At 47.0% G+C, this 27,641-nt stretch overlaps 1 protein-coding gene across 5 annotated transcripts in view; it reads left to right on the top strand.

The window, feature by feature from the left end:
* Nadsyn1 (NAD synthetase 1) overlaps nt 1-26,914 on the top strand; it is a 45,173-nt gene extending 18,259 nt beyond the window's left edge. For 4 of the 5 annotated variants that reach the window (XM_004852133.4, XM_087205482.1, XM_013074932.3 and 1 more), the window contains exons 7-21: nt 1,459-1,547; nt 1,723-1,840; nt 3,347-3,478; nt 5,371-5,445; nt 6,900-7,024; nt 7,507-7,555; nt 8,038-8,140; nt 8,507-8,675; nt 9,715-9,850; nt 10,953-11,059; nt 18,641-18,772; nt 20,132-20,201; nt 22,084-22,212; nt 22,808-22,984; nt 26,704-26,914. In XM_004852133.4, the coding sequence (XP_004852190.1) occupies nt 1,459-1,547; nt 1,723-1,840; nt 3,347-3,478; nt 5,371-5,445; nt 6,900-7,024; nt 7,507-7,555; nt 8,038-8,140; nt 8,507-8,675; nt 9,715-9,850; nt 10,953-11,059; nt 18,641-18,772; nt 20,132-20,201; nt 22,084-22,212; nt 22,808-22,984; nt 26,704-26,754 (1,662 nt within the window). In that variant the 3' untranslated portion in view covers nt 26,755-26,914. Of the gene's footprint in view, nt 1-1,458; nt 1,548-1,722; nt 1,841-3,346; nt 3,479-5,370; nt 5,446-6,899; nt 7,025-7,506; nt 7,556-8,037; nt 8,141-8,506; nt 8,676-9,714; nt 9,851-10,952; nt 11,060-18,640; nt 18,773-19,328; nt 19,402-20,131; nt 20,202-22,083; nt 22,213-22,807; nt 22,985-26,703 lie in introns of all 5 variants that reach the window. The other variant, XR_015448952.1, reaches the window with a different exon arrangement.
* The last annotated feature ends 727 nt before the right edge of the window (nt 26,915-27,641 follow it).

Raw genomic sequence — 27,641 nt, forward strand, 5'->3', positions numbered from 1 at the left:
AACAGAAGAGCGCTCTTAGCCAGGCATGGTTACCTCCCAAGGGATCTGGGGACTCTTCAAACTGGGAATCATGGCAGTGTGCACATTTTTACATCATCATGACCCCAAGCTCAAGAGTGTATGTATGTGTATGACAAACACTATTGGCCGGCCTGCCATGAAATGCATGCTGTTGTCATTCTACTTTCTCTTAATCCTTCCTGTCCTGTCCTAAGAGCTGCACAGCTGGGCCTGCTGAGCCAGAGCTGCATGGGGCCTATAGCTGAGTATCTCTAGGTCTGGCTCACCACAGGTCAGGTTGCTAGAGTCATCCCTGAGCAGAGGTGAACTAAAGTCCAGGGACAAGTTCAGGAAATGAACAGATTTCCCTGTCACTGCCCCAGCCTGGACAACCCAAAGTCCACAGATCAGTTCCCGGGCTTCATTTCAAATGCTTTGTCAACCCCACCCCTACCCCATTGCTCTGAGCCCAGGTGCCAGCATGGCAAGGAACCGATCCCATCCCTGCCTGAGTAGTCAGGCACTCTAGGAGCAGGGTACAGTGCCTAGCATCTGACCAGCACTGTGATCTTGGGAGAGGGCTTTCCTTGCAGCCACAGTGAAAAGTGACTCTGTTGGTGGCAGACATGCTGGAGAGGAAAGGGCCTGGATTAGTACTATAGTCCCTGCCCTTGGCCATAAAGAGAGCTGAACTCATGTGTCAGGGAACCGTGACCAGACCCTTAAGATAAGTTCTAGGTCCCTTGAGATGATTATTTCTTGGCTGAACAAAGTGACAACAGCCCTGTAACCTTGGCCTTGAGAGAGATGGCCAAGGTGGGCCCCACCTGGCACGTGCTAGAGGTGTCAATCTATATTTTAAACAGGCCATCCTAACCCCTGGTATTACCGTCAGTGCCTCATTACTAGACTCGTGCCATCCACAGGAGAGGCTCTGTCACCACCCAGGAAGCCCCAGTCACTGTTGGTTTCAGGTCTCTTAGAGACAGACATACCTGCATTCTGCCTCTGGCCCTGCCACACAGGAGCTGGGTAACTTTTTGCCACCCTCGGTTAGGTCATTTCTGCAAGAAGGATGAGAAGGCTACCTGGTCATACTGTCCAGCATAGCAAGCATGCTTACTGCTGCAAGTCATATTGGTAATATTTGCCAAATGAGAGCTGTTATTATTAATAAAGATGATGAAGATGGTGATTTGTGCCCATGGAAACTTAATGAGATGGCTTCTCAGAACTCAGGTTTTGGTCATGAATAGTGTGACTGGAGCTCCTTAGGGGTTGGCAGAGGAGGTGCCAGCTGGTGCTGGATATGCCTTGGGCTTTGGAAGGACATAAGGCAGGGCTTGGAACACATGGTGGCCTTCAGGGAGGTGTCCTGAGGACATCTGGGGTCCTAGATCAGTCCATAGCCTGGATAGAATGGTTATGGAATCTGGTGCTATTTTCTTCCACTGACAGGAAACCGTGCTCTTTGGGGACGCCGTGCTGGCCACTTGGGACACCTGCATCGGGAGCGAGGTCTGCGAGGAGCTCTGGACACCACACAGGTTGGCCAGGCCCCCTGTGCTGCCAGCCCCATGCGTACACAGGCCAGTGGCAGGGCCTGGGTTTGCATGTGTCTTGGGACTGTGCCCTGTGGAAACAGTGAGGGAGAGCTTGAGGGGCTGCAGGAGGGTGGTCAGAATCCATCTGGTCTCTTCTCTCTGCCTGCCTCTGCCGCAGCCCACATGTTGATATGGGCCTGGATGGTGTGGAGATCATCACCAATGCTTCGGGCAGCCACCACATGCTGCGCAAAGCCCATGCCAGGGTGGACTTGGTGACCATGGCCACTACCAAGGTAGGTGGCTCTGGAACTGCCAGAGCCTTGTCATCTGGAGTGCTCTGAGCCTTCAGTGCCTTGCCCGGCCTTACCTGCTCCTCACAGCCACCTGTGAAGCAGGCATTGTTGCCACCTCTGTTGTGATGGGAGCCAGATACACCGTCCATCCTGAGTGTCAAGGGAAGCACAGGGACAGTCCATGCCTCAGCACTCCTGTTCTGGGCAGATGGCTGTGATGAGTAGCTGTGCTGGTCAGCCATTCCCGGGCAGATTCAAACTACAGTGGCATCACCTAGAGCTTCAGCTTGGGACCACGTTATGTCTGGTAGAGAGGACCGTGCTGCACTGGGATGCTGTGAAGGGAAGATACTGGAGGCTGATCAGACCCCCAGTCACCTGACGATGGGTACAGCGGATGGATTAAAAACAAGACAAGTCAGGGCCAGGGATTTAGCTCAGTGTTTCTGCCACCTGCCTCTCAAGCACAAGGTCCCAAGTTCGATCCCCTGTACTAAAAAAAAAAAAAAAAAAAAAAAAAAGATCTTAATGTATAAATAGGGGGCCCAGGATGGTCAAAGCTCTTATCTGGCTAAGACACTGTCTCCTGGAGCTCGCCACTCTTTACTGAACATGCAGCTTCTAGAAGCAGTAAAGGGTGGTGCAGGGAACAGTGAAGTGGAGATCACCGATGCAAGCAGGGCCCTAGCAACAAGGGAACAGGATATTCTAGTAGGAACAGATCATTGATTAATGAGAAATTTGTTTCTTCCTACGGATCAATTTTTGCCTCTATAGAAGTTTTCTGTACAAGTCACACTGCTCTTAGCTGCACTATTGTCTTGCCATGTAAGGCGTCACAGCATCATGGATCATTAAGACCTCTGCTGTAACCAGTGGCATGGGGAGTTGTTCCTTTCCCATACGCCAACTGCTGGCTCTTCAGGAAACCATTGTGGGCTAATAGGCAGACTCAGACTTTTCATATGAAAAGCCAGTTTATGAATTTATAGCTCACTCTGGGTGGTCTCCATCAGGAAGACTGTTATTTTACCTAACACCTGGCATTGAGGAGAGTCATGAAAATCATAGCTGCAGGGGTTTTTTTCCTTAAATTCTTTATTGGTACACTTTAGGTAAACAATACCTTTACATGTATCATTGGGTGCTTGTACCTGTACATGATGTATCTTGGTTTTCATTTTTTCCCCATTACCTGTGTGCCCCTCACCCCTTCCACCCTTCCCCATCTACATAGACTTCGTTTCCATTTTTTTCCTTTCTCATAATTTTTCCTTCCCTTCCTTCCTTTCCCCATCCCCTCCCACCACCCCTACATAGCTGCAGGTTCAGTGTGCCCTGCCTGCTTGCACTCTGTGTCAGGGTGGGGACGCAAATGATGATACAGCAGGACAGGCAGTAGGAGGGGGGACAGTGGCATGCCCAGGAGTCTGGTATTGGCCCCAGTGGGAGGCGAGGATGAGGAGCCACCACTGACAGATTTACTGCTGTCTCCGTCTCTTTCAGAATGGTGGGATATACCTGCTGGCCAACCAGAAGGGCTGCGATGGTGACCGTCTCTACTACGATGGCTGTGCCATGATAGCGATGAATGGGCGCATCTTTGCGCAGGGGTCCCAGTTTTCTCTGGATGATGTGGTATGAGCAAGCGGGAGCACAGTGTGGGGAGCAGCATTTGCACCTTCCCAGTCAGTCGCCACACTCAGAGGCTGATGTCCTCCCCCCACACCCAGGTGTGTGATGAGAGCCCTGCAGGTGACCTGCTTGGACTGCTCGCCTTGTCACCTTGTCCCTGGGGTTGTGGTGATGGCTGCACACGTGGCAGATGAGAACTGCCTGAGAGAGTGCTCAGGAGCAGAGCGAACAGCAGGCATTGGGATCAGGTGCCAAGGTGACAAGGGACTGTGCGCCGCCAGGTTCCTTTGCAGGTTGTGACAGGCTTATTTGAATGATTCTGGGGCCAGCAGGGAACCGAGCCCCCCTGCTGAGGGAAGAGCAGGTGCTGCGCTGGTCCTGGGATCAGGGTGGGGCTCCGGGTTTGTCGGGGACCTCGTGCTCAGGACCAGCATTCTGGAGGATTTCTCTAGAGGTCAAGATAGCACTTGCTGGTGTGAAGGCTCACCTTAAAGAGCTCTGAGTCTTGGAAGAGCAAAAGAGACCCCACACCCCTGGTGCAGAAGGGGCCTCTAAACACGTGGAGGCCAGTGGTGAGGGACAGAGCTGTGTGTGCCCAGGGCGCTGTGTTCTGCTCATTGCTGTTACTGTCCTGAGGGCAAAGGGATGAGACAAGGAAGAGACCAGAGATGGGGACCCAGCCACACAGTCTCACTGCAGCCAAGCCACCCCTGGGAGTAGAGGCCATGACCTTACAGGGGCTCCACATCCCTCTGAGAAGCTGAGGAGCTACACATACACTACCCCTAACAATGCAGATGTGTGGAGTTTCTCTTATTTTATCACATTAGATGTTAATTTCCTTTACAGAGAAGAGACAGCAGATGAAATTGTCTCTAAGAAATTTGTGTCACCTTTCACTTTTGTTTTTCTGAAGACAAAAAAAAAAAATCAAGGCCCGGGGATACAGCTCAGTGGCACTGCACCTGCCTGGCAAGCACAAGGTCCTGGGTTTGATCCCTGGTACAAAAATAAATAAATAAATAAAAATGTCTGCTATTGTCAAAAAGGGAAACAGGTTGAAAACAGCCCTTATCCCAAATGCGTGGGACCAGAAGTGTTTGGGATTTCCAGTTTTTTAAATAGCTGCACATACAAAATGAGGCAGGACAAGCATGTGGCATGCAGTAGCAGATTCTCCAAGACTTTGAGCATAATGTTGCTTCACTCCCTTTGCATCCAGAGCTGAGATGCATTTGATGTTTTCTGCAGCATGGTAGGGATTGTTAGCAAGGAGCAATTACCATTCCACCCTCCAGCTGCAAGTGGCCCCAGGAGAGTCACCTCGAGAAGAATTCCAAGGTTTTCATGGGTTTCCTGCTCAGAATCAGGCGAGCATTTGGTGGCCTTCGCTCTAGTCATTGAGATCTCCTCCTCTATCTTTGCGGGTTTTCCAGTTGTCCTCTGAGTTTTGCTTTCCAGGTGACAGTGTTCCGAAAGGCCTCCTTGTTCAGTGTTAATCATAATGTAGAAGGGAGGGCATTTAAGGAAAGAAGAAGCTCACACCAGTGGCCAAACACATTCCTCTCCCATTTTAGAAATGGTCAGGTTCTTTCAGTCTAGGTTATTTCTGGCCAAAATATTTGTCCCTATGTCCAAGAGTTGTGTCTTGTGCTGTGATTAACGGATTACCTGCAAATGTCCAAATGGAATGGATGATCTGGTGGCAGCAAAGGGAGAAGATTTAGGTTGGAAGCTGTTTACCTTTGTCCTTGGGCCCCAGGAGTCCACAGGTCCCCAAGCCCTGCTTGAAGATGTGACTCATTCAGAGCCAACTCCAATGACAATGGTCATAGTACAGAGAGGGGAAGAAAAAGGCAGGAAATTATGGCTTCTTTTTGAAATTCCCTCTATAGGAGGTCCTGACTGCCACACTGGACCTGGAGGATGTAAGGAGCTACAGGGCCGAAATCTCTTCTCGGAACTTGGCGGTGAGTACTTAGTAGAGGACTGCATGGGTGCAGCTCCAGGTCTCCAAAAGTGTCCTCTCCACTGAGGGTATGGCCAAGGCTGTGGCCCCAGTGTGACAATTCTGATGGAGCTTCAGAAATGTGGAGGCCGTGGTACAGAGAAAACCTGGGCTCCAGCCACCCTCAGATGTGCACAGTGAGGTGGAGTAGCAGGGAGAGGGCCTATAAGGTCCATGCAGGCAAGACTGTGACACAGGATGCCTAACTAGCCTGGAAACCCGGAGGCCCTGAGTTGGGGCGACAGTGAGGGTGGTGTGACCAGCAGGCAGCAGGAAGCCAAGGCTGACCCCCATGATGGAGTTGGGACAAGGTTTGAGGTGTGAATGAACATGTCCCAGACCCCTGAATGTGAGGATGGCCTTCATCCAACTAGGAGTCCTAGCATTTCTATAAGAGTCCAGGTCACTGATAGGAGGGTTGTCATGCTGCAGTGATTTTGCAGACATTACAGAAGTGTGAAGCTCAAAATTAAAAGGATTGTTTTTTGTTTGTTTGTTTGTTTGTTTGTTGAGACAGGGTCTCACTATGTATCTCAGGCTGACCTTGAACTCACTATGCAGTCCAGGCTGGCCTCAAACTTGTGGCAAGCCTCCTGCTTCAACCTCCCAAGTGCTGGGATTACAGGCATGCACCACTATACCCAGCCTAGGATTGTTTTCTTAATAACAGCTTTACTGAGCTATAATTCTTTACCACCCAGTTTACTCATTACAGCACGTTTCTATCATTTTTGCTATGTTTGTGGAATTATAACAGTCACACAGTCAACGTGTGAATATTTCCAGTCCCAAACAGGAATGGTGGCCATGAGTAGCCACTCCTGTCCCCTTCCTTGGCCTGGTGACCACTGATCTGGTTCTTATCTCTGAGGACCTGTCCATTCTGGACATTTCATAGGAATGGAACAGTGTTTGTTGATTTATATCTGACTTCTTTCATTTCTAGTGCTTTCCAGATTCGTGCATGTTGTAGCATATGTCAAGGGCTCATTCCTTTCTTGATTGAGTGTGTTCCATTGTGTGGATGGACCACAGTCTACTTACCATTGAACACTGGAGCATTCATGGTTTTTGTCTGCTGTAACATTCATGGACTGACTTTTGAGGGGAACCTGCCCATTTTTCTTAAATAGCCATGTTCAGAAGTGGAATTGCTGATTCACTCTTACTTGACCTTCTGAGAGGGTGCCAGTGTTTTCCAGAGCAGCGGCCTGCTTTCTGTCCCCGCCAGTAGTATGTGTGGCTATGATTTCTCCACACCCTTACCAGCACTTATTATTACCTGTTGCCCTGATTCGAGCTGTCTGGTCTCCCTGTGGGCCTGGTTTGTGTCTCCCTCTGGTTAGTGGTGTCTCATCACCTGTGAGGGCTTCTGTAATGAAGGGATGTCACTCTGTCTTGAATGTCCAACCACAGGCCAGCAGGGTGAACCCCTATCCCCGAGTGAAGGTGGACTTTGCCCTCTCTTGTCATGATGACTTGCTGGAGTCCGTCTCTGAGCCCGTGGAGTGGAAATACCACAGGCCCGAGGAGGAGATAAGGTAGGTGGCTCTCAACTCTGGGCTCCTGGTGCTTGCGTGGCCGTCACCTTCCATCCAGTGGTGCCACGGTTTGCACTGGCCTTGGGGGTGGCACAGAGCATTTGCAGTGGGTTGCAGAGCCTGGCCCCAGGGGAGACTTTGGACTCAACCTGTCTGTTCCTCATTGAGGTGAAGGGTGTGGATGCTGCAGCCAGACCACCTGGGCTCCTCCTCTAGCTCTGTTGTTTCCTTGTGCTGCAACCTTGGCACAAAGGGTCTGTCCATTGTGTCATAGATTTCAAAACAAGATAATGGTAATACCCAACTTCCCTAATGCATATGGTATGCATACAGCAGAGCCTGGGGCATGGCAAGAGCCCAGCCCCTTTGGCTAGCATCTCTAAGCTGCCTCCCCTGGGGGATCAGCCCCCGGGGGTGGCCGTGCAGGAGCACAGGGGACCAGGCCCCACTGCTCCACACTCAGCACCCTGATTGCTCTGCAGCCTTGGACCTGCCTGCTGGCTCTGGGATTATTTAAGACGAAGCCAACAGGTAAGACATTCAGTTTCTAGCCAGCTCACCATGCTTCTTCTTTTGGTTGGTCTGTATCTAACTGTAGGGAAGACTCATAATTTCTTTTTCTACATGCAACTAAAAACATTTATTCACTCTGCCTTGGGGATGGGGTTGGTGCCTGCATTAAACAGAGGCCAGATGGGCACAGCCCGCTTTGGCTCCTTTGAAGTCTTGGCAGAACTACCTAGGTATTCAGAGGGTCTTGTGTTAGCTTTGTGGTTGTGCATGTCTGTAGTTTGTTGGAGGAGAGTCAGCCGAAGACAAGCCCCACAGTGAAGGTCTCCATCCCTGTGGTCCTCTGGCACTTGTGGGGGATTTTTCTCACCCCTGGGATAGAGTTGACATCCATGAGTGGTTCTGTGGGACAGCATGGAGTTTGCTGGGCAGAGTTGGGCTGAGCTCTGGGTGTGGTGCTTCTCTGAACTCTGCTTATACCATGCTTGGTTGGCCCCTTCCAGGCGGGGTTTTTCCTGCCCCTGAGTGGTGGTGTGGACAGTGCAGCTACTGCCTGCCTCATCTATTCCATGTGCCACCAGATCTGTGAGGCAGTGGCGAGAGGAAGTAAGTGACATTCATGGGCCCTAAGGAGCTCCAGGGGAGGGGAGCAAAAGAGCGGGGAGAAGAGAAGCCCAGGTGGTGGACATCATGGCTGATGGCGGCTTTGTGGCTTTGTCACATCACGTCCCAGAGCCAGGAAAGCCCCTCCCTGGGGCATATACCTGATTTGACCATGAGTATAGAGCTGAATCTGCCTCCTGCCCTTTGTCGAGAGTGGGGCCCAGTGAAAGAATAGAGGCTCTGTGGTTAGACAAAAGTGGTGATAGATGGGATTAGCTATGCAGATTCCCTGATGACAGGCTGGGATTAGCTGTGTAGACAGTTCGTGCATAACATTGCCTTCTGCTTGATCTCTCCGGGTGGATTCAGATCAGGAAGTGTTGACTGACATCCGGGCCATTGTGGATGAGAGCAGCTACATCCCCCAGAACCCTCAGGAGCTGTGTGGACACGTACTGACCACCTGCTACATGGCCAGCGAGAACTCTTCCCAGGAGACGTGCAACAGGGCCCAAAAGCTGGCCCAGCAGATCGGAAGGTAGATCAGTCCTGGTGCTTAGGACAACCTGGCAGCTATGACACAGATCAGGGCTGCTGTCAGCTCTGCCTGTGACAGCTTAGTGTTTAAATATGGGTCTAGGAGCTGATCTGGTTTCTACTTTCTCTTAATTTGGAGCAGATTTTAGGAGAACCATTTGCTCCCAAGTCTTAGCCCTGGTACGGTTTCTATACTCTCTTCTCTCTGGAGTCCCTGAGTCCCAGGCATGGCTGTAAGTCAGGTGTGCTCCGGTGTGGGACCACAGGGAGCCAGCCCAGCAGAGAGACTGTCCCCCTCCCATGTCACTTCCTCCAACCTGACTGCCTCTGCCACTTTAGAAGGTAGAGAATACTTTCAGAGAGGCAAGACTTGGTTTCATTCCAAGCTTCCCAACTGTTTACCTCTTGGGAGAAAAGGAACTGTCTGTTCAGTTTGCTGAGCATAGCTAGAGCTGCTATAGTTCCACTCCTAGGTGTATACGCAGGAAAGTCAGAGGCAGGGACCTGAACACCCGAATAATTACTTGTACAGGAGATTCCATAGCAGTACTGTGCACTGGAGCCAAGAGGTGGAAACAACCCGCATGTCCATTCAAAGTATAGTTTCTCCATACAGTGGAGTCTTAATCATAAAAAAGAATGAAACACTGATGTCTTCTATAGCATGGACAAACATTGAAATCATTGTGCTGAGTAAAAGATGCCAGATACGGAGGGCCACATAATTGTGTAACTGGATTTGTATGAAGTGTCCAGATTAGGTAAATCCATAGATTGAAAAAGCAGATTAGTGGTCACTGCAGGGGCTGGAGGAGGTGGGAGCAGGGCATGTCTGTGAATGGGGATATGGTTTCTTTGGGATGGTAAAGTTCTGGAACTGGATAGCAGTAATGGCTGCACAACACTGGGAATGCACTAAAGATTGCTAATCACACCTTTACAGTGGTCACAATGACAGGTGTTATATGTGTCTTTCACACATGCACATATACGCGCACACACACACACACTGCCTTCATGGTCCCCATTTTTCCTTCTAGCTACCACATCGGTCTCAACATTGACCCAGCTGTGAAGGCCATTGTGGGCATCTTCAGCCTGGTGACAGGGAAAAGCCCTCTGTTTGCAGCTCATGGAGGAGGCAGGAGGGAAGACCTGGCATTGCAAAATGTGCAGGTAAGGGCCCCCCAACCAGGGCCGTTGTGCCCACCAGAGTGGGGAGGGGCACAGGGAGCTCTGGGGACAGCTAGTGCTGGGTCAGCAGCATGAGTACTGTGTTAGACATTGAACACACCTACAGGTTTCTGTGTAGGTGCATCTGTGTGTGTAAGAGAGCACAGGATGTGTCTTAAGTGTGCAAGTATGTACATGATGCATAAGTGTGAATGAAGTGTGTGATTGTGTGAGTATGCAAAATATAAACGTGTATATCCATGTGTATGTGTGAATCAGTGTGTGAGCATGTGCACAAGTGTGTGTTAGTGTGCATTGTGGGAATGTGCATGTGTATGAACATTTATATGTATGAGTGTGTTAGGTCTACATGAGTGCATGTCTGAGCACATGGATTTGTGTGTACAGGAATGTGTGTGGAAGTATATGCATATGTGCATGAATGTGTGAGTGTACCCAAGTGTGTAAGTGTATGTGAGCTTATATATGAGTGTGGGAGTGCATGTGAGTGTGTGTAGGAGTGCATAGGCATGTACATGAGCATATGGAAAAGTGTGCATGAATGTGCCCATGAGCAAGAATGTGGGTGTGTGTGTGTGCGTGTGCATGCACGCCTTTCTTCCACGGAGAGGTGAGGCCTGCTCCCTGTTGTGGGCTGCTATGGTGGAAGTGGATACTGTTCAGCAGTGAAGGGAGAAGAAAGACACTAAGTTGTACTTCTTGGATCTGTCAGGTTTCTGTCCCCTCCTTGCTATACGTGGATCCCTTTTCCCTTCTCCAGAAGTGCCAGTAGTAAAGGGGGCAAAATGAAGTGGCAGAGCCCTTTCTCTAGCTGACTGTCACTTGGTCTTACCACTGAGGCTCCCTCCATCATCCTAGGTTCCAAAGATGGAGGAGCTGGGACCCTCCATGCTCATATGAGTACTGCGGGGGAACTCGAGGAATGCTGTGAGACTTTCCCCTGAAATCTAGAAAGCCCCAAACATTTTTGAAGCATTTCTGGGAAGCCTTCCTCCTGGGCTAGAATGGACCCATAGTGCAGTAGCGTGTGCCCTCCTGTGTTCCCTTTGCAGGGTAATTCTTTCTTCCCCCTTGTGTTTTCCAGGCTCGGATCAGGATGGTCCTCGCCTACCTGTTTGCCCAGCTGAGCCTCTGGTCTCGGGGCACCTGTGGGGGGCTTCTTGTGCTCGGATCTGCCAATGTGGATGAGAGGTATGTGTAGCCCCACTATGGCAGTTCCGGGGCATCCTGACTACCTCAGGAAGTGTTACCACAGCAGTGGTCCTCAATCTTTTGGTACCAGGGACTGGTTTTGTGAAAGACAATTTTTCCACAGACTGGGATTGAGGGATGGTTTCAGGATGATTCAAGCACACTATATTTATTTCTGTTATTATTACATTGGAATATATAATGAAATGAATACATAACTCATCATAATGTAGGATTAATGGGAGCCCTGAGCTTGTTTTTCTGCAACTAGACAGTCCCATCTGAGAGTGATGGGTGTCACTGACAACGGAAGTGTGTTGCTTAAGTCTAGTCTACTCCATAATCCTTATTTTGGTTGCAGAAAGCTCTGCTTCCAAAGATAGGATGTTGGAAATGGAAGCAGGGATTTTCAGTGCTTTTGTAGCAATTTCAGGCTATTCTGCCTTGACTTTAATCTAGAACATACAGATATTTGTAGTTGTCTCAAATATACTTTGAAGGACACTGTCATTTGCAATCTCAGGCAGTCGATCCTCTTCTCATACAGATGAAGTCGATTCACCTGGCTTATGCACAAATGTGTGACAGATCCATTCCTTTCCCGTTCAGTAGTCTTTTGTAGTTGAGAAGTAATGCTCAGATTCTTTTGAAAGCTGAGATAGGTGATCATGCACCAGCTGGAAGAAAGAAGGCCCTGGTTTAGTCTCTTTGAAAATCTCTGCTAATGTGCAAAACATAAAAAAAAAAAAAAAAGCTAGTGTTCACCACTGCCCATGTAATTCCAGTGTGGCTTTTAATGCAGCCACTTTATCTGCCAACTTGAACGCAGTTGTCATTCTCTCGTGAAGTGACAGATTGGGTTTGTTGAGCAGGTTGAATATTTCACACAAGTAAGCAAGTTTTGTGACCTGTGTCACTGAAATATGTTGACAGTGTTGACTGTTATTCTAAAAGAAATCTTTGGTGCAGCTCTCAACTCAAAAACTTTGGCCAATGATATTTCTTTAGAAAGCCATCTCACTTCTGTGTACAAGAGAAGATGCGTGTGCTCTGCATCCATCTCCTCATAGAGCTATATGAACAGACATGGATTTTAGTCACATCCTGCAAGCATTGTTAAGTTTAGGTGACATTTTTTGACTAGCTAGCCTTTCAAATGAATGATACAGTCATGCACTCACATTCAGAAGCGACCTCTTTGACCTGAGTAGTGAAACCAGAAAGTCATCCAGTCGTAGCAGCTGCTCCTTCCATGCATATACTGACACAAAATGACCATTTCAGTTTTCTTGATATATAATCATTTGAAGACTTAAATACTTCTGCAGCTATGGTGTTGGTTGGCTACAAAAGTGCACCTAATATGTCCTCGTGCACATCCTCCTGAAAAAGAGATCACACAAAAACAAGCATTATTGTCTTCTTATCAACATTGGTAGACTCATCAATCTGGATTGTCTACCATAGTGGCTCATTAATCCTCTCACAGTTGTGCCTCAGTACCCTTTGCTGTTTCATCAGTTTGTCTAGTTACGGTGCTAGCTGAAAGAGGAACATGTACCACCTTTTGAAGCACAGCCACTCCTAAAAGTTCACAACAAATGACCTTAGCAGGCAGGATCAACTCTCCAGCAGTAGCAAAGCGCTTCTTAGCTTTAGCAATGCAGTTAGCCACCAAGAATGATGCTTTAAGTACAGACATATTTTATGAAGTGGTGGTCTTCAATAATTACTTCTGTTCTTCATGTTCACATATTTTTTATTTTGAAACATTCCAAAGACTTTTTTTCCTTAAATTTCTTTATTGGTACATTTTAGGTATATGATACATTTGCATTTATCATTGGGTGCTTGTACCTGTACATGATGTATCTTGATTTTCATTTATTTCCCCCATTACCTGTGCACCCTTCACCCCTCCATCCTTCCCTATTTACATAGACTTCGTTTCCATCTTTTTTCTTTTCTCTTAATTTTTCCTTTCCCTTCTTTCCTTTCCCCATCCCCTCCTACTACCCCTACCCCTTTGGACCTTTTCCTATTTCAAAGTATCAATTATTCATTATTAATCCTTGTAATCCTTATTTATACTTTCAGTTTCTCACACTAGAGAAACTATTCGGTATTTACACATTTGTGTCTTATTTATTTCACTTAAGAGTATGGCCTCAATATGCATCCATTTAGCTATAAATGTCTCTAGTCTCTCATTCTTTATGGCTGAGTATTACTCCATTTTATGAAAAAACCACATCTTCTTTATCCAGTTTCCAGTTGATGGCCACTTGGGCTGTTTCCAAGCTGTAGCTATTGCAAACTGTGCCGCTATAAACATGGGTGGACATATCTCTCTGTGGTATGATTCTTTTAATTCTTTGGGGAAGATACCCAGCAGGGGAATAGCTGGGTCAAATGAGACCTCTAGTTCTAGTTCTTTGAGGTATCTCCACACTGATTTCCATAGTGGTTCCACCAGTCTGCACTCCCACCAACAATGGAGAAGGGTTCCTTTCTCTCCACACCCCTGCCAGCATTTGTTATTGGTTGATTTCTTTATAGCAGCCATTCTTATGGGGTGAGGAGGAATCTCAGTGTTGTTTTCATCTGCATCTCTCAAATGACCAGTGATGTTGAACATTTTTTCGTATGTTTATTTACTGCTTTTACTTCTTTGTCTGAGAAATGTCAGTTCATTTCAGATGCCCATTTTTGAATTGGGTCTTTGAATTTGGGGGGTCTGTTTTTTTTTCAGTTCTCAATATATTCTAGATAGTAGTCCTTTGTCGGAGGAACAAATGCTAAAAATTTTTTCTCACATTGTAGGTTGTCTCTTAGCTCTGTTGTTTTCTCTTGCAGTGCAGAAGCTTTTTAATAAGATGAGATCCCAGTTGTTGATTCTTTCTGCTAGTTCCTGTGCTACTGAGGTTTTATTCATAAAGTCTTTTCCTCTGCCAATATCTTCAAGAGTTCTACCTAACTTATCTTCCAGCAACTTTAGTGTTTCTGTCTTAATATTTAGATCTTTAATCCACTTCGATCTTAGTTTAGTGTATGATGATAGGTATGGGTCTAGTTTTAATCTCTGGCAGGTTGAAATCCAGTTTTTCCAACACCATTTATTAAATAGGCTATCTTTCCTCTAATGATGGTGGTTGGCTCCTTTGTCAAAGATAAGGTGGCTGAGTATGTCTGAAGTTGTTTCTGCATCTTCTAATCTATTCCACTGATCCTCAGGTCTCTTTCTTTGCCAGTACCATGCTATTTTTATCACAATAGCTTTGTAGTATAGCTTCAAGTTGGGTATTGTGATACCCCCAGCCATGTCTCTGTTGCCCAGAATTGCTTTTGCTATTCTAGGTCTCTTCTGGTTCTAGATGAATTTTTGGATTGTTTTCTCTAGTTCTGTGAAGTATATTGTTGGAATTTCAATCAGCATTGCATTGAATCTATATAGTAGTTTTGGAAGTATGGGCATTATCACTATATTGGTTCTTCCTACCCAGGAACAAGGGATGTCTTTCCATTTTCTTATATCCTCCTCGATCTCCTTTTTCAGGGTGCTATAGTTTTCAGTGTAGAGGAAAGACTTGTCTTTTAATCCAGGATGTTTTGTATTCACATGAAGAAGCAGTTAAAAGATTTCATGGCTTTATTGGATAGCTGGTTACCACATATTATACAAAGCAGGCTTGGAGAATGTAAATCACTATTGAAATGAACCTGTAATTTAAGTAGAACTCTTGGTACTTTCTTTCAAACCCAGCTTTGTTTTTGTTGCCAGTCTTAGAATCTTCTGCTGTCTTATCATTGAGTCTTTCCCTCTTTTCAAAGCAGCTCTCCAGTGACATTTATTTTTTACTCATTTTGGCTACAGTTAGCTTGTGGGATTACAAAAATTATGACTGAGATAAGTGTGCAATGCAGGAAAGAAGTTAAGATGGAAGTGGTAAATAAAATAATTGATGGGTGATGCATTGACTAAAATAAGTGTTGGATTCTGACTCAAATCGTGCCAGCAGATGCAGCTTAATTGTCACTTGCCAATCACTGGTAGAATCTTATGAATCTGTAAACAATTTGATTTATTATGGTCTCTGTGTAGTCAAAATTCTTTGTTAATTTTAATCTGTATTTGAGCCAGTTCACAATGCTAGCATCACAGCCTCAGCTCCACCTCACATCCTCAGGAGTTACATTCTCATAAAAAACATGAAATCTAGATCCCTCACATGTGCATTTTATAGTAGGGTTTAGTCTAATGCCACCACTTCTCCATTGCATCTTACATCATTTCTTTGCATCTAATTTTCACCTCAAAACCAGATAGCTCATTTTGATACAGACTGAAAATATTCTTTCTCATTGTGCTAGCTTGTTTAAAAAAATATCTAGAGACTCTCTTTTGTTTCCAGACAAAATTCAAGCTGATCTCAGGCCCAGCAGTGGAGGCTGGTAGATCTTTTTCAGACAGTTTCCCAACTTCCCTCAGGTGAGCTTCCCTGCCTCTCAGCTGTTCTTTTGGCTGTTCTTAATTTCTTATTAGCTGAGAAAATTTTAAAACTTTGTCATTTATTAGTCTTTGCATTGATCTGTCAGCCAACCCACCCACCTGTCCATCTATCTCTTCATCTGTCCATTCATTCATTCATCCATCCAAGCATCCACTCATCCACCTGCCCATTCACTCGTCCACTTGCCCATCCACCCATCCTTTTATCCACTTATCCATCCATCCATCCACCTATCTACCCAACCATCCACCCTCCCACCAAACATCCATCTACCCACCTACCTATGAACCCATCCTTCATACTTTTATCTATAGTGTGTTGTACTGTTTATACATCCTTGTATGTCTACAAGTGTATTCTCTTTAAATATAAAATTAACACCCTATATCTGCTAAAAAAAGTAAAAGTCTCACCTTCTCTGTGCCTAATTAGTTAATTCTCCCTCCTTTTCTTTGCCTCCAGTACTTGTGTTAAGGGCATTATTTTTGAGACAGCAGATATGTTCTGAGCCCTGACATAGTTTATGAAATAAACTATGAATTAATAACATGAATATAGTTTTACTTTTATAGATGAATAAGAATTTGACTTGTTGTAAAATTATATTGTTGTAGCATTTTTTCTCATAACTTTCAACCATTGTATTTTGGTGTTTAAAATTTTACCAAAAATTAAATATTATTCTCATAGTGGCTGTACTCTGAGTGTGTAGAGATTTTAGATGTGTATTTAGAAAATAAACATATCTCATAACATCTATTAGACATCTGTTTTCATCATCTTTTGCTGCTAACCCTTTCTCACAGGCAGACAGTTTCTCTAAAGTTCCAAAAACTTTTCTTCTATCATCTTTTAATTGTGCTTTTTCTGTCCTGTTGGTTTCATATCTGTGTTGTATCTGTTTATGTTTTCTGCCTTCCCCATCTACTCATTCAATATACCCATCTCATTCAATATAGTCATTTCTTATTTTTCTTTATATTCTGGGATAGAATCTCAACTTTATAATTTTCTATAGTATTTTAAGATTTTTCTTTTTCAAAATTATATTTTCTAATTACCTCTAATTTTAATTTTTAATTCAGTTGCATGCTGGTTTGTTCTTTCATTGGGTACTTGTTCAATAACTGTTGTACTTCAGGCATTTTTCTTGGTGTTGTGAGCAGAACAGAGAAATAATTCCTACATTACTGTAGTAGAAGCAAACAGATAATACCAAAACCAATAGTGTATATGTCAGTGAAACATTTACAGAGAAAACCAAAGTAGGGAAAAGGAGTTTGGGAGGTGTTTTTTTTTTTTTTGGTACCGAGGATTGAACTCGGGCCCTTGCGCTTGCGCAGCAGGCAGCGAAACCACTGAGCTAAATCCCCGGCCAGTGCCAGGAATCAAACTTGGAACCTTGCGCTTGTGAGGCAGCCACCGGAACCACTGAGCTAAATCCCCGGCCCAAGTTTAGGAGTTTTGTGAGTTTGCAAGTCTAAGGCTGGCCAGGCCTACAGGGAGTGAAGGACAGAGTGTGCTTCAGAGAGAGTCTGTGCAAAGATACTTGGGTTAGATTGTACCAGAACTGAGGACCAATCCTGGAATCCAAGGGATGCCTGGTCTTTTAGAATGGGGGATGGGAGACCTGCTAGGGCAGGTTTGGGGAGAGTTCAAAGACAGCTCTTCCCGAAGTTGACTGTGAAGGGTAGGAGAGGTGAAGGATAATAGCTGGGTGAGTGTGGGAACAAGGGCAGGCCCTTTCTTCTTTTAAAATGGTGGTGTGACAGGGCCAGCAGAGGGGCACTGCTGAAGGGAGATGAGAGCAGGGCCCAGGCAAGGAGCCTGCCAATGCGTCCACAGCAGCGGGAAGGCTTTGGGAGAGAGGGGATGAGACAGCATCCTAGAGACAGGAGCATGAGGGATTGGGGAACTAAAGCACCTACAGGTGAGCTGAGCCTTCCTCTGTAGCCAGAATGGGCAGAGCTGGGTTCAAAGCAAGGTGGAATTTTGCCAAGTGAAGGTGACAGATAGTAAAGGATTGAGGACATGCAGAGGAGAGATAGGAAGGGACAGCCATAAGAGATAGGACATATAGGGTCTAGGCCCCTGGTGACCTGGGCAGTGCAGAGGCATTGTCAGGGATGTCTTTGGAGATGGAGCACCAGCATGGCATGGTAACCCAGAGGCCCAGCCAGAGAACACACCGGCCCATGCAAGAGCCATTGGCTGGGGGATGGATGCAAAGAAGCAGATCTGCTGGAGAGGCCTGGGGTTCCCTGTGGCTGCTGGGGCAAATGGCCACACAGTGAATGGCTTGAGCTGCAAAGATTGTTGCTGATGGTTCAGTAGGGCAGATGGCCTACTATTCTCATAGGTGAGACCGTGCTATGGTCAGGTGGTTTCCTTTTGGGCTCCACCAAAATTGGTCCTTGCTTCCCCAGTCTCTGGAGCCCACATTTATCTCACAGCCCTCCTGCACCTTTACAGCCTGCAAGGGGATCTCACTGCCTGATCTCTGTGCACAGCTCTCTCCCCCAACCCTTTGTTACCTGCCCACCTAGGAACTTTGGTGATTACATTTTACTCCTACCTCTTAATCCAGGACCATCTCCCATCTCATCCTTAGCTCAGTCCACCTGCAAAGCCCCTTCTGCTAGGTGCGAGAACATATTCACAGCTCTAGGGTCTCTGCTGCCACTCAGGCTGAGCTCTGAGGGTACTGTGGCCCCACCACCCCTGAGGGACCTCTGTCCTCAGCTCTCCCCACAGGCCCTGGCTCCACCTTCTAGGCAGGCTGCTCCCAGCTGGGTGCTGAGGATGCCCAAGCCTGTTTCCTGGCCCAGATGTGTTCCCTGCCTCTGACCCCTTGCAGCCTGTCCTACCTGTGTGGCATTCTCCAGGACCCTGGAATCTGCCAGGCTCCTGGAAGAAAGGAGTCTGCAGATGACCAGAGAGGAAAGACTATAGGATTTGGGGGAGTACCGTCAAGAATCAATCAGTCTCTGTCTCTGTCTCTGTGTGTGTGTGTGTGTGTCTGTCTGTCTGTCTGTCTGTCTGTCTGTCTCTGTTTCTCTCTCTCTCTCAGTCTCCTTGGCTACCTGACCAAGTACGACTGCTCCAGTGCGGACATCAACCCCATCGGTGGAATCAGCAAGACTGACCTGAGAGCCTTTGTCCAGTTCTGCATGGAGCGCTTCCAGCTTCCCGTGCTGCAGGAGTGAGTGTGCACCCACTGGGCTGGGGCTGCAGCTCAGGCCACCAGCCACCTCACCTCACCTGGCCACCTTGCACAGCTCCATGTCCTCTGGGGAAAGCAACTGCCCTTCCTCCAGGCACTTGAGGTTCCACAGTCAGGCCACCCTGACTGTCACTGCCTGGCCAGATGGTGTATCCTTGTCTGCCTCCTCCCCCTGCTACCTCTTTCTCGCCAATTTGAGGCAGAAGGGACCCATGCATGTGCCTGGTGCCCAATGATGTTTCTTTTTTTTTCTTTCTCCCTTTTTCCCCAAGTATTTGGGCTTGAACCCAGGGCCCTCCTACTGAGCTATATCACTAGCCCTTTGTTAATTTTTTATCTTAAAATGGGTCTGGCTAAGTTACTAAGTTGCCCAAAGGGCTCGAACTTGCTATCCTCCTGCCTCAGCTGGGATTACAGGCATGTACCACCATACCTGGTTTGTGTTTTGTTTTGGTCTGTGGTACAGGGGATTGAACTCAGGGCCTTTACACTGAACTACATCCCCAGCCTCTTTTTTATTATTTTTTTGAGACAGGGTCTCACTAAGTCGCTAAGTTCCCCGGGTTGGGATCCTCCTGCCTCAGCCTCCCAGAATATTGGGATTACAGGTAAAATTTACTTTTAGCCAATATAATATATGATGATTTAAAGAGTTAAATAGCCCTAGCAAATTTATAACAGCAAAGCAATCCATGTCCCAGTTTTCTTTATCCCAGATTTCTGATCTCTCTAGGGGCTGTAGATTTTAACCTTGTAACTTCTTATCCTAGTATTCACGTCTTCTTCTTTTTTAAATTTTTAAATTTTTATTTTTCTGTTTATTTTGTGAGACCAGGTCTCACTATTTAGTCCAGGCTGGACTTGAACTCACTATGTAGCTCAGGCTGGCCTTAAACTCCATGACAGTCCACCTGCCTCAGTGCCCAGAGTGCTGGGATTACAGGTGTGCACCACCATACCTGGCTCCTAGCTCTTTTGATTGCCTGATACCTGGAGCCAGTCTAGGCCTTTGGCACATCATTCCTGCATGGGGAATGTTCTTTACCTTGCTTGTCCTCCCTGGGGAGTTCGAGTTGTCACAAAGGGATATATTGCCAGCCACTGGTGTGTAGGGGTCAGGGCACTCCTAGGCATCCTGCAGGGCAGAGAGAGCCACCCAGCCCCATTGTCCAGAGACAGACGCTGTGTTGTGCCTCCCATCAGGGCATCCAGCACCATGAACCTCAGCTGCACTCTGCCAGCAGTAGCTGCTTGCTGGGGACAGTGGGTCTGGGGGTCCCCAGTGACCGTGAGTGTGGCAGCAGCCTAGTGACTGACTTCTGTGTGTCTCGGTCACAGCATCCTCTCAGCGCCAGCCACTGCAGAGCTGGAGCCCTTGGCCGACGGACAGGTGTCCCAGACAGACGAGGTAATGGGTGGCTCTGTCGTGTGCCTTTTCCCCTTGTCCCTGGCGTGGGAGGGTCTCCTGTGCTCAGTGCAACCCTGGAGAATATTCACTCGTGTCTTGTTTCACACTGGCCTCGAATCCTCAGGGCTGCCAACCATGGTTCACAGCTTCAATGAAGGCTGGAAGGAGTCACTGGGGACACTTTAGCCTCCTGTGGCCACAAAGATTTACTCCTTTATTTTCTTCCAAAAGCCTGGAAGGTCTGTGGTCTGTGGTCTTACTGCATCAACTCTTATGTATGGCATGAGGTAAAGGTCCACTTTGTTCTTATGCCTTTGTGGAGTTGAAGAGATTCTTCAAGGGACTTTATTTTTTTGTCAGTGCTGGGAATGGAACCCAGAGCCTCAAGCATGCGAGGCAAGTTCCCTACCACTGAGCCACACCCCAGCCCACTTTGCAGAGTTCAGTGTTTTAGAGGCCATAGTGGGGTAGGGGTTCTTCAGTCTTGCTGGGCAGTTGGTCTGTAGTGCCCCTGAGTCTCTGTCTCTTGCTGACATTATCTGCTGGTCTGTTACCAGACATGGAGTACGAAGTCTCCACCTGCTGTTGTTGAAATGGAGGAACTAAAATGTCACACTAGGAAACCCCCACTTCATGCAAAGAAACCAGGAACGCAGCAGCTTCCTATGCCAGAACTGTTCAGTGCTGGGGATTCCATAGGGGAGACAGTAGGTGTGGCCACTGCTCTTAAAATGCTGGAGTCCCCTGGAGGGGACAGACAAGGCTTTAACCATGATGGCCCCACAGGCTGTGAGTGCTGTGCATCCGATAGAGACAGAGGTGGTAAGAGTGTTCTTAGTGTGGGTCAGGATAGGGCCCCAGGAAGGTGACATTGCGACTGAGACCTGAGGGAAGGCCAGGATGGCCAGCTGGGCCACAGACAGCCAGAGGCAGGGGCCCTGTTGCTGTGGATTATGGAAGGCCAGTGTCACTGTCTCTCTGATGATGCACTGGAGCTTGGTAGGACTGAGAAGGAACTGTAGCTATGACAGTGGAAAAGGTGGTGACTGGTGTGAGCGATGGTATGGAGTCGACCCTTTTGAAAGTGGCTTGAAGCATTCGTGGTGTGGCTCCATAAGGCTGGCAGCATTCAGTGGCTTCTAATGTTACCCACATTTCTGAGTTTGTCTCTTTTCTCTGAACCCTCTACACTTCAGGGAAGAGGGCTCAGGAGGCCAGGGGATAGGGGTCCATCTGCTCTGTTAGGTCCTTGTGGCTTCCATAACAAATGACCACAAAGCAGGTGGCTTAAGACAGCAAGACTGCATTCTCTCCCAGTCCTGGAGGCCACAGGTCTGACACCAAAGTGTGGGTGGCACTGAGGTCCACATGAAGACTCTAGGGAAGGGCCCTTCCTGCCTCTCTTGGCTTCTAGAAGCTTCCGGCATTATTTGACTTGTGACCACATCACTCTCATCTCTCCTCAGTCTCCATATGGCCTCTTCCTCTTTTCCATGTGATTCTCCTCTGATCCTTTATCAGGACACTTATCTTTGGACTTAGGGCCCATCCGACATCTGAGTTCACCTCATCTCAAGTTCCTGGACTTAATTACAGCTATAAAGATCCTTTTTTCAAATGAGCTCCTATTCACAGGAACCTGTACTCAGGAGAGGCACATGTCCTCTGGTGGCCACAGGTCCCCCCTACAGTCCTCAAACCCAATATCTGGCTCATTTTTCCAAATCACACCCCCTGTTTGGCCAATCATTGGTGGGAAGTAGGGCTGGCATCTGTTTCAGACCCTAGGGAGTCTCCTCATACCCTGAAGCCTCCAGTTCCCACCACACCTCCCTCTGGCTCTGGCTCATGGTGTCCTGGAATGGATCTCTGTCCTCTGCAGGATGACATGGGGATGACATACTCAGAGCTCTCAGTGTATGGGAGGCTCAGGAAGATAGCCAAGGTAGGGCCCTACAGCATGTTCTGCAAGCTCCTCAACATGTGGAAGGACACCTGTACCCCGAGACAGGTAAGACTGCACATGATGTCCTGCAGACAGAGGCCAGCCAGGCAAAGCCCTGTGTGCAGTGGTCCATTGGGCCTGCTGGAACAAGTGAATGCCATGTGACTCCAACACAACAACTTGTGTCCCATGCAGTAACACTTTCAGGACTCGCTTTTCACTAGTTCAGATCCTCAGTTTGCCCTGAGTTGACCCAGGTGAGGCTCAGCCATACCAGGTGCACACATGCACCAAGCCCCTGTGAGGGCAGCGTGGAGACTTTGACATCAGAATATGATATTGCTACTTTTCTCCTGGTTGTGAGCCTTTTTAGAACTGAAGTGTCCAGATGTGCTGGTCCCATAGCACCTCATGAAATGTGTTTGTGGACCTACTCCTGTCTCCTAAAGCAGATCAGTGGGGTTGGGCCCAGAGACTCTACAGTCTTACAGCTCAGCCAACCACCACCCAGCCCTGTCACTGTCCACTCCTGCCACCAGGGAAGGCCACCTACAGGGCTGTAGGCTGCAAGCTGCTTTCTTACATTGTCCAATGTGAGAATTCTGGCCTTGGGTCTTTCTGGACTCGCTGACTTGAAGCCTATGTGTTATGCTCCCACCAGGTGGCTGACAAGGTGAAGCAGTTCTTCTGGAAGTACTCTGTGAACAGACACAAGATGACCACACTCACGCCTGCATACCATGCGGAGAACTACAGTCCTGACGACAATAGGTTTGATCTGCGGCCCTTCCTGTACAACACACGGTGGCCATGGCAGTTCCGTTGCATCGAGAGTCAGGTACATTATGACAAGTGCTTTTCTCTATGTGTTGTAGAGTGTACATGAGCCTTGGGGATGGAGGGCTTTTCTCTGCACACAGAGGCATATTTTACCATCCTTATTTCTGCAGAGGGGCAAGTATGTTTAAAGATTTTTGTATATTTTTAATTGACAAAAATTGCATATATGTGTTTATGGTGTACAGCATGATGTTTAAAAATATGATGTGTGACTTAAATTTTTTTACAAAATGTATGCAGTGAAAACGCATTGCTATTAATTGCCCTCAAAATACTCCCCCCTCACTTCAAATGTACCGATCCCATCATTTTTGCCACTTTCTGAAGTAGTTCTGGAAGTCTTCTTCCATGAATGTCTTAGTTGTGCTGTCATGGCTGCCTCAGTGTCTTGAATGAGTTCAAAATGTTTATCATTCATAGTCATTTGTGCTTTGGAAAGAGCAGAAGTTGCATGGTGCCAGATTCAGTGAATAAAGTGGATGAGGACACACATAATGTATTTTTTTTTTTTTTAGCCTGCCTCTTGGCATGAGCAGTCAGTATTTTTGACCAAACCTCATAAAGACACTCATGAAACTGGACTTCCAGCACTGCTTCAAAAAGTGGCAAAACCAATGGGATAAGGGTCTTCAAAGTAAGGGAGAATATTTTTAGGAGGATTAATGGCAATGGGTATTTTATTGTAAGTTTTTAAAACATTCACTGTATCTTTTAATCAACCCTTGCATATATACATTGTGGAGTGGGTAAATCAAACTAACATATGCATTGCCTCACTTTTTTGTGATAAGAACACTGAAAATCTACTTTTGTCACAGTTTTTTTCTCTATAACAATGCGTTGTTATAGTTACAGTCACCACGTTATGCAATAGATCTCTGAACTTTTCCCTTCTGCCTAACTGAAATGTTGCATCCCTTGACCAGCATCTCTCCAGTACCTCCCCCTTAGTCCCTGGGAACCACCCTTCTACTCTCTACTTCCAAGAAAGAGTGCTATGTCTTAGCTTCCATGTATGAATGAGATCCGATGGTATTTGTCTTTCTGAGACTGGCTTGTTTCACATAGCATATTGTCCTCTCAGTTTGTCAATGTCATTTCAAAGAACAGGATTTCCTTCTTTTAAAGGCAGAATAGTATTCCATTATGTAGATAAACTACATTTTCTGTAGCCATGCATCCATTGGTGGACACTGAAGTTCTCATCTCTTGGCTGTGGTGAACAGTGCCGCAGTGAACATGGAGTGTTTATGCTTATGGATTTCACTTCCTTTGGAAGGCTTGGGATTGTTGGAGCATATGAGAGCTCTGTTTTGGTTTTTTTTTTTCTTTCTTTTGGTACCAGGGATCAAACTTGGGACCTTGCGCTTGCGCGGCAGGCACCGGAACCACTGAGCTAAATCCCCAGCCCTGTTTTATAATTTTTAAAGGAGCCTCCATACTGTTTACCATAGTGGCTGTGCTCAGGAGAGCAGTATTATTTCCTGTGCATGTTTTAGTCTGGAGTATCTAATAAGAACTTGTCCTCATCCTCAGCTCAATTGGGAAAGCAGTTACTTCCTTGTTTATTTTATTGAAATCTGTATCTCATAATATCTAGTATCAGTCACTTCATAAGTATTTAGATACAGAGCAGTACACACCTAACCAAAAGGATGATTGTGTTTTTAATAACTTAATTTCAGTTCACTTTATATTAGAAAGACCTTCAAAATATCAAAATCATCATTTTTCCTGAAAAAGCAAATTAAAATGGTATCTGCTGACAGTTATTGAAATTCACAGTACTTGTCAATATGGCTAGACAGAAACTGCCGTATCTAGCTAATTGGGGAACAAAAGGATGTTGTTTTCAGGTAAGGTTGATGGTAGGATGTTTATAGCTAGTCCTGAGTTTTTCCTCTGTGTGGCAGAGAAATTTCATAGTTTAGGTCAGTGAGGGAAAGGATATGCTGGCACTTTGAGGGATTTATTATATGTTACTTTTAAAAGAAAATCATGTGGTTGACACTCAGGGCATCTCCATACATTATAAGGGGTTGCTCTGAATAACCAATCAGGTGATTATTTTTTCTATCACTTCTCAAGTTTTATGCAAAAAAATTTTTGTTAAATTCTGTAATGGTGATATGTGTCTTTTAAGAAAAATGAAACATTTAAAAAAAAACTTTTATGTCCGAACTGACAGAGGAATTTGCTTTGTATAATGCAAGCCAAGCCGGCTTTTTAAAAAAAAAGTACTGTAGCAGATTTACTACGAGTTCAAAATTATACAGATATGTCAATAGATATATGTGCAACTAGATAGGGCCAACAATTGTATTTTTTTAAATAGATATTTTTAGCATAGTGGCTGTGCTAACTTATAAGTACATCTGGAGTGATTGGAGTTTGGCATGTGCTATTTTTGCCCATGCTGCGTTTTCTGGTGTTGAGTGTACTAAAGTTAGTGGCTATACATCACTTTATGAGAGCGGTGCCTGTCACTGCCACTTGTAAACAACTGGAGTATCCAGATGGCTTCACATCTTCTAAACCATTGCATCTTCCCTTTTACTAATTAATTAATAATAGAATAAAGGAAAGACTAATAAAGTCAATACAAAAGCAAGTTTAGGTCCTCTCCTCCTTCCCTTTCTTAGGCTCAGTGCAGATCCACCAAAGGGAACGAGTTAGACATGGTGCCCCTTCCTAGCCCAGGAGAGATAGTCAGCCGGTTGCCTTGGGGACGGTGTAGCCAGTGTAAAGATGGTGACTCGTAGAGAGTGCTCTGTGGAGCAACAGGGCTCAAAGGGCTGGAGGAGCCTTTGACAGTCTGACAGTCTTACAGTCGGCAAAGGTACCCTGAGCAGCTGATGTGCATGATGAGGGTGGGCCCAGGGGGACAGTGTGTGCCACCTACACAGTGATTTGCCCCTGAGGGCCATCAGGCATTGCCTGAGGGTACTTTCACTTGTCACAACTGGGGTGGGGTCAGTGCTGCTGGCACCTAATGGGCAGAGTGGGATGCTGTGAACATTCTGCAGTGCCCAGGATGCCACCACCCCCACCCTCACCCAGTAGAGAGTGATCCCAGCCTTCGTGTCGGGATGCTGAGGTTGAGGACTGACCCACAGGGCTGAAGTCCTTCGGGATTCTTATTACAACAAGGAGACTCTGTGTCCCCGTGATCTGGTGGAAAGGAGTTTCCTGGCTGAACAACCTGGAGGATTCCAATAGAAGTCAGTGTGAAACAGAGGGCCGGGCAGGGGCTGGGAAAGAGCGTGAAACTATAGCCACTGCCCTGCATCCCCGAGTAGAGTTCACACCTTGCTCACTGCAGAGCCCATATCCACCTGCTGGGCCATCCTGCATCCCGGCATCCCTGCAGGAAGGGGACAGCCAAGTCTCAAGGGCAGGCTGGGCATGGGGCCGCCCAGGGTGGGAAGCAAGAGCCTTGCCGACCTGTGGATTCTTTAGCAGGAGTGAAGGGCTTGGCTTCTACCCAGACATGGGTAGGTGAAGATAAAAATATCTGTCATTTTCCCATACATGGTGACCTCCACAAAGGTGCCGAGACTTCCTCTTCCCCATCTCCACTGTGGTTTCAGCAGATGCCATTTGGTAACCTGCATTTTCAGTGCCAGCCATGAGGCCATCGGGGTGCGGGCCGCTGCCCATCAGCAGCACAGGTGTTGAGTCTGTGTGGTGACTGATTTCATGGGCTTCTCTCTCCAGGTTCTACAGCTTGAGAGGAAATCAAGACAGGACCTGGATGGCCCAGACTGAGGGTCACACCTGCCTGAGGCCTCCCTTCCCTGGGATCCTTAGTGTGACGTCAGCATAAGAGCCGCACATGCATCAGTTTTATTTCATGTTTGGAGTGAGAGAGGTGTTTTCATTGTAATTCCCTCAAGAGAAGCTAAAATAAAGCAAATATGTTCTTTAACCCTGTGGGGGAGCCCTGTTCTTCTACCGTCTGCAGCCTTCGACTGTGCCACAGCCCACGAGAGGTGGGAGGTACCTCAATGCCATCAGTGCAAGGGGGTCCTGAGCAGAAAGCAGGAGAAGCTCCCCTCCCACTCACCCCTGCCTTCCTGTCCTGCATTGCAGAACATTCCAGGGATGGTCCCTGCAGACCCTCCTTGCTATATGTCTGGGAGCCAATTGTTCTTATACCTGTTGTGCAGGAAAATGGCCTGAGGTCATCATGGCTGAGTGTCCTCCATCCCAAGAGGCCTCAGCAGGAGGTCTGTGGTCCTCAGTTTTAGGCCTTGGAGGAAAATTGCGCCTGAGTCCATCCTCCTGTGCCCTAGATGTGCTGGAATCAGATGGGAGTCTCTGTCTCCAAACGGTAACTCGGTGAGCCTGAGTGCCACGGTTGTCTCACCCAGTGGAGTCAGGGCTGGGGGTCCTGGAATGCCATCCCCCATCACAGGCACTGAGCTAGGGGCCCTAAGTCCCTCACCCCTGCTCTCAGCTGAAGGATGATATGCCCAGTTATAGGGTAGTTTCTGTTACAGGGTTACACCCTCTCAGTTATGGGGTAGAATCTGCCAGTTATGGGTGGTGTCCTAGTGTAAAGATCACAAGCCCAGTTACAGGATTGTAACCTTTCAGTGTTAAGTGGTTCCCAAAAAAAGAAACTATCAGTTCCTCTCTAGTATGACCCAGCT

The sequence above is a fragment of the Heterocephalus glaber genome, unplaced genomic scaffold, assembly GCF_053883595.1.
Source record: "Heterocephalus glaber isolate CG9 unplaced genomic scaffold, H.glaber_assembly_v1.0 deba00000594, whole genome shotgun sequence".
NCBI lineage: Eukaryota > Metazoa > Chordata > Mammalia > Rodentia > Bathyergidae > Heterocephalus > Heterocephalus glaber.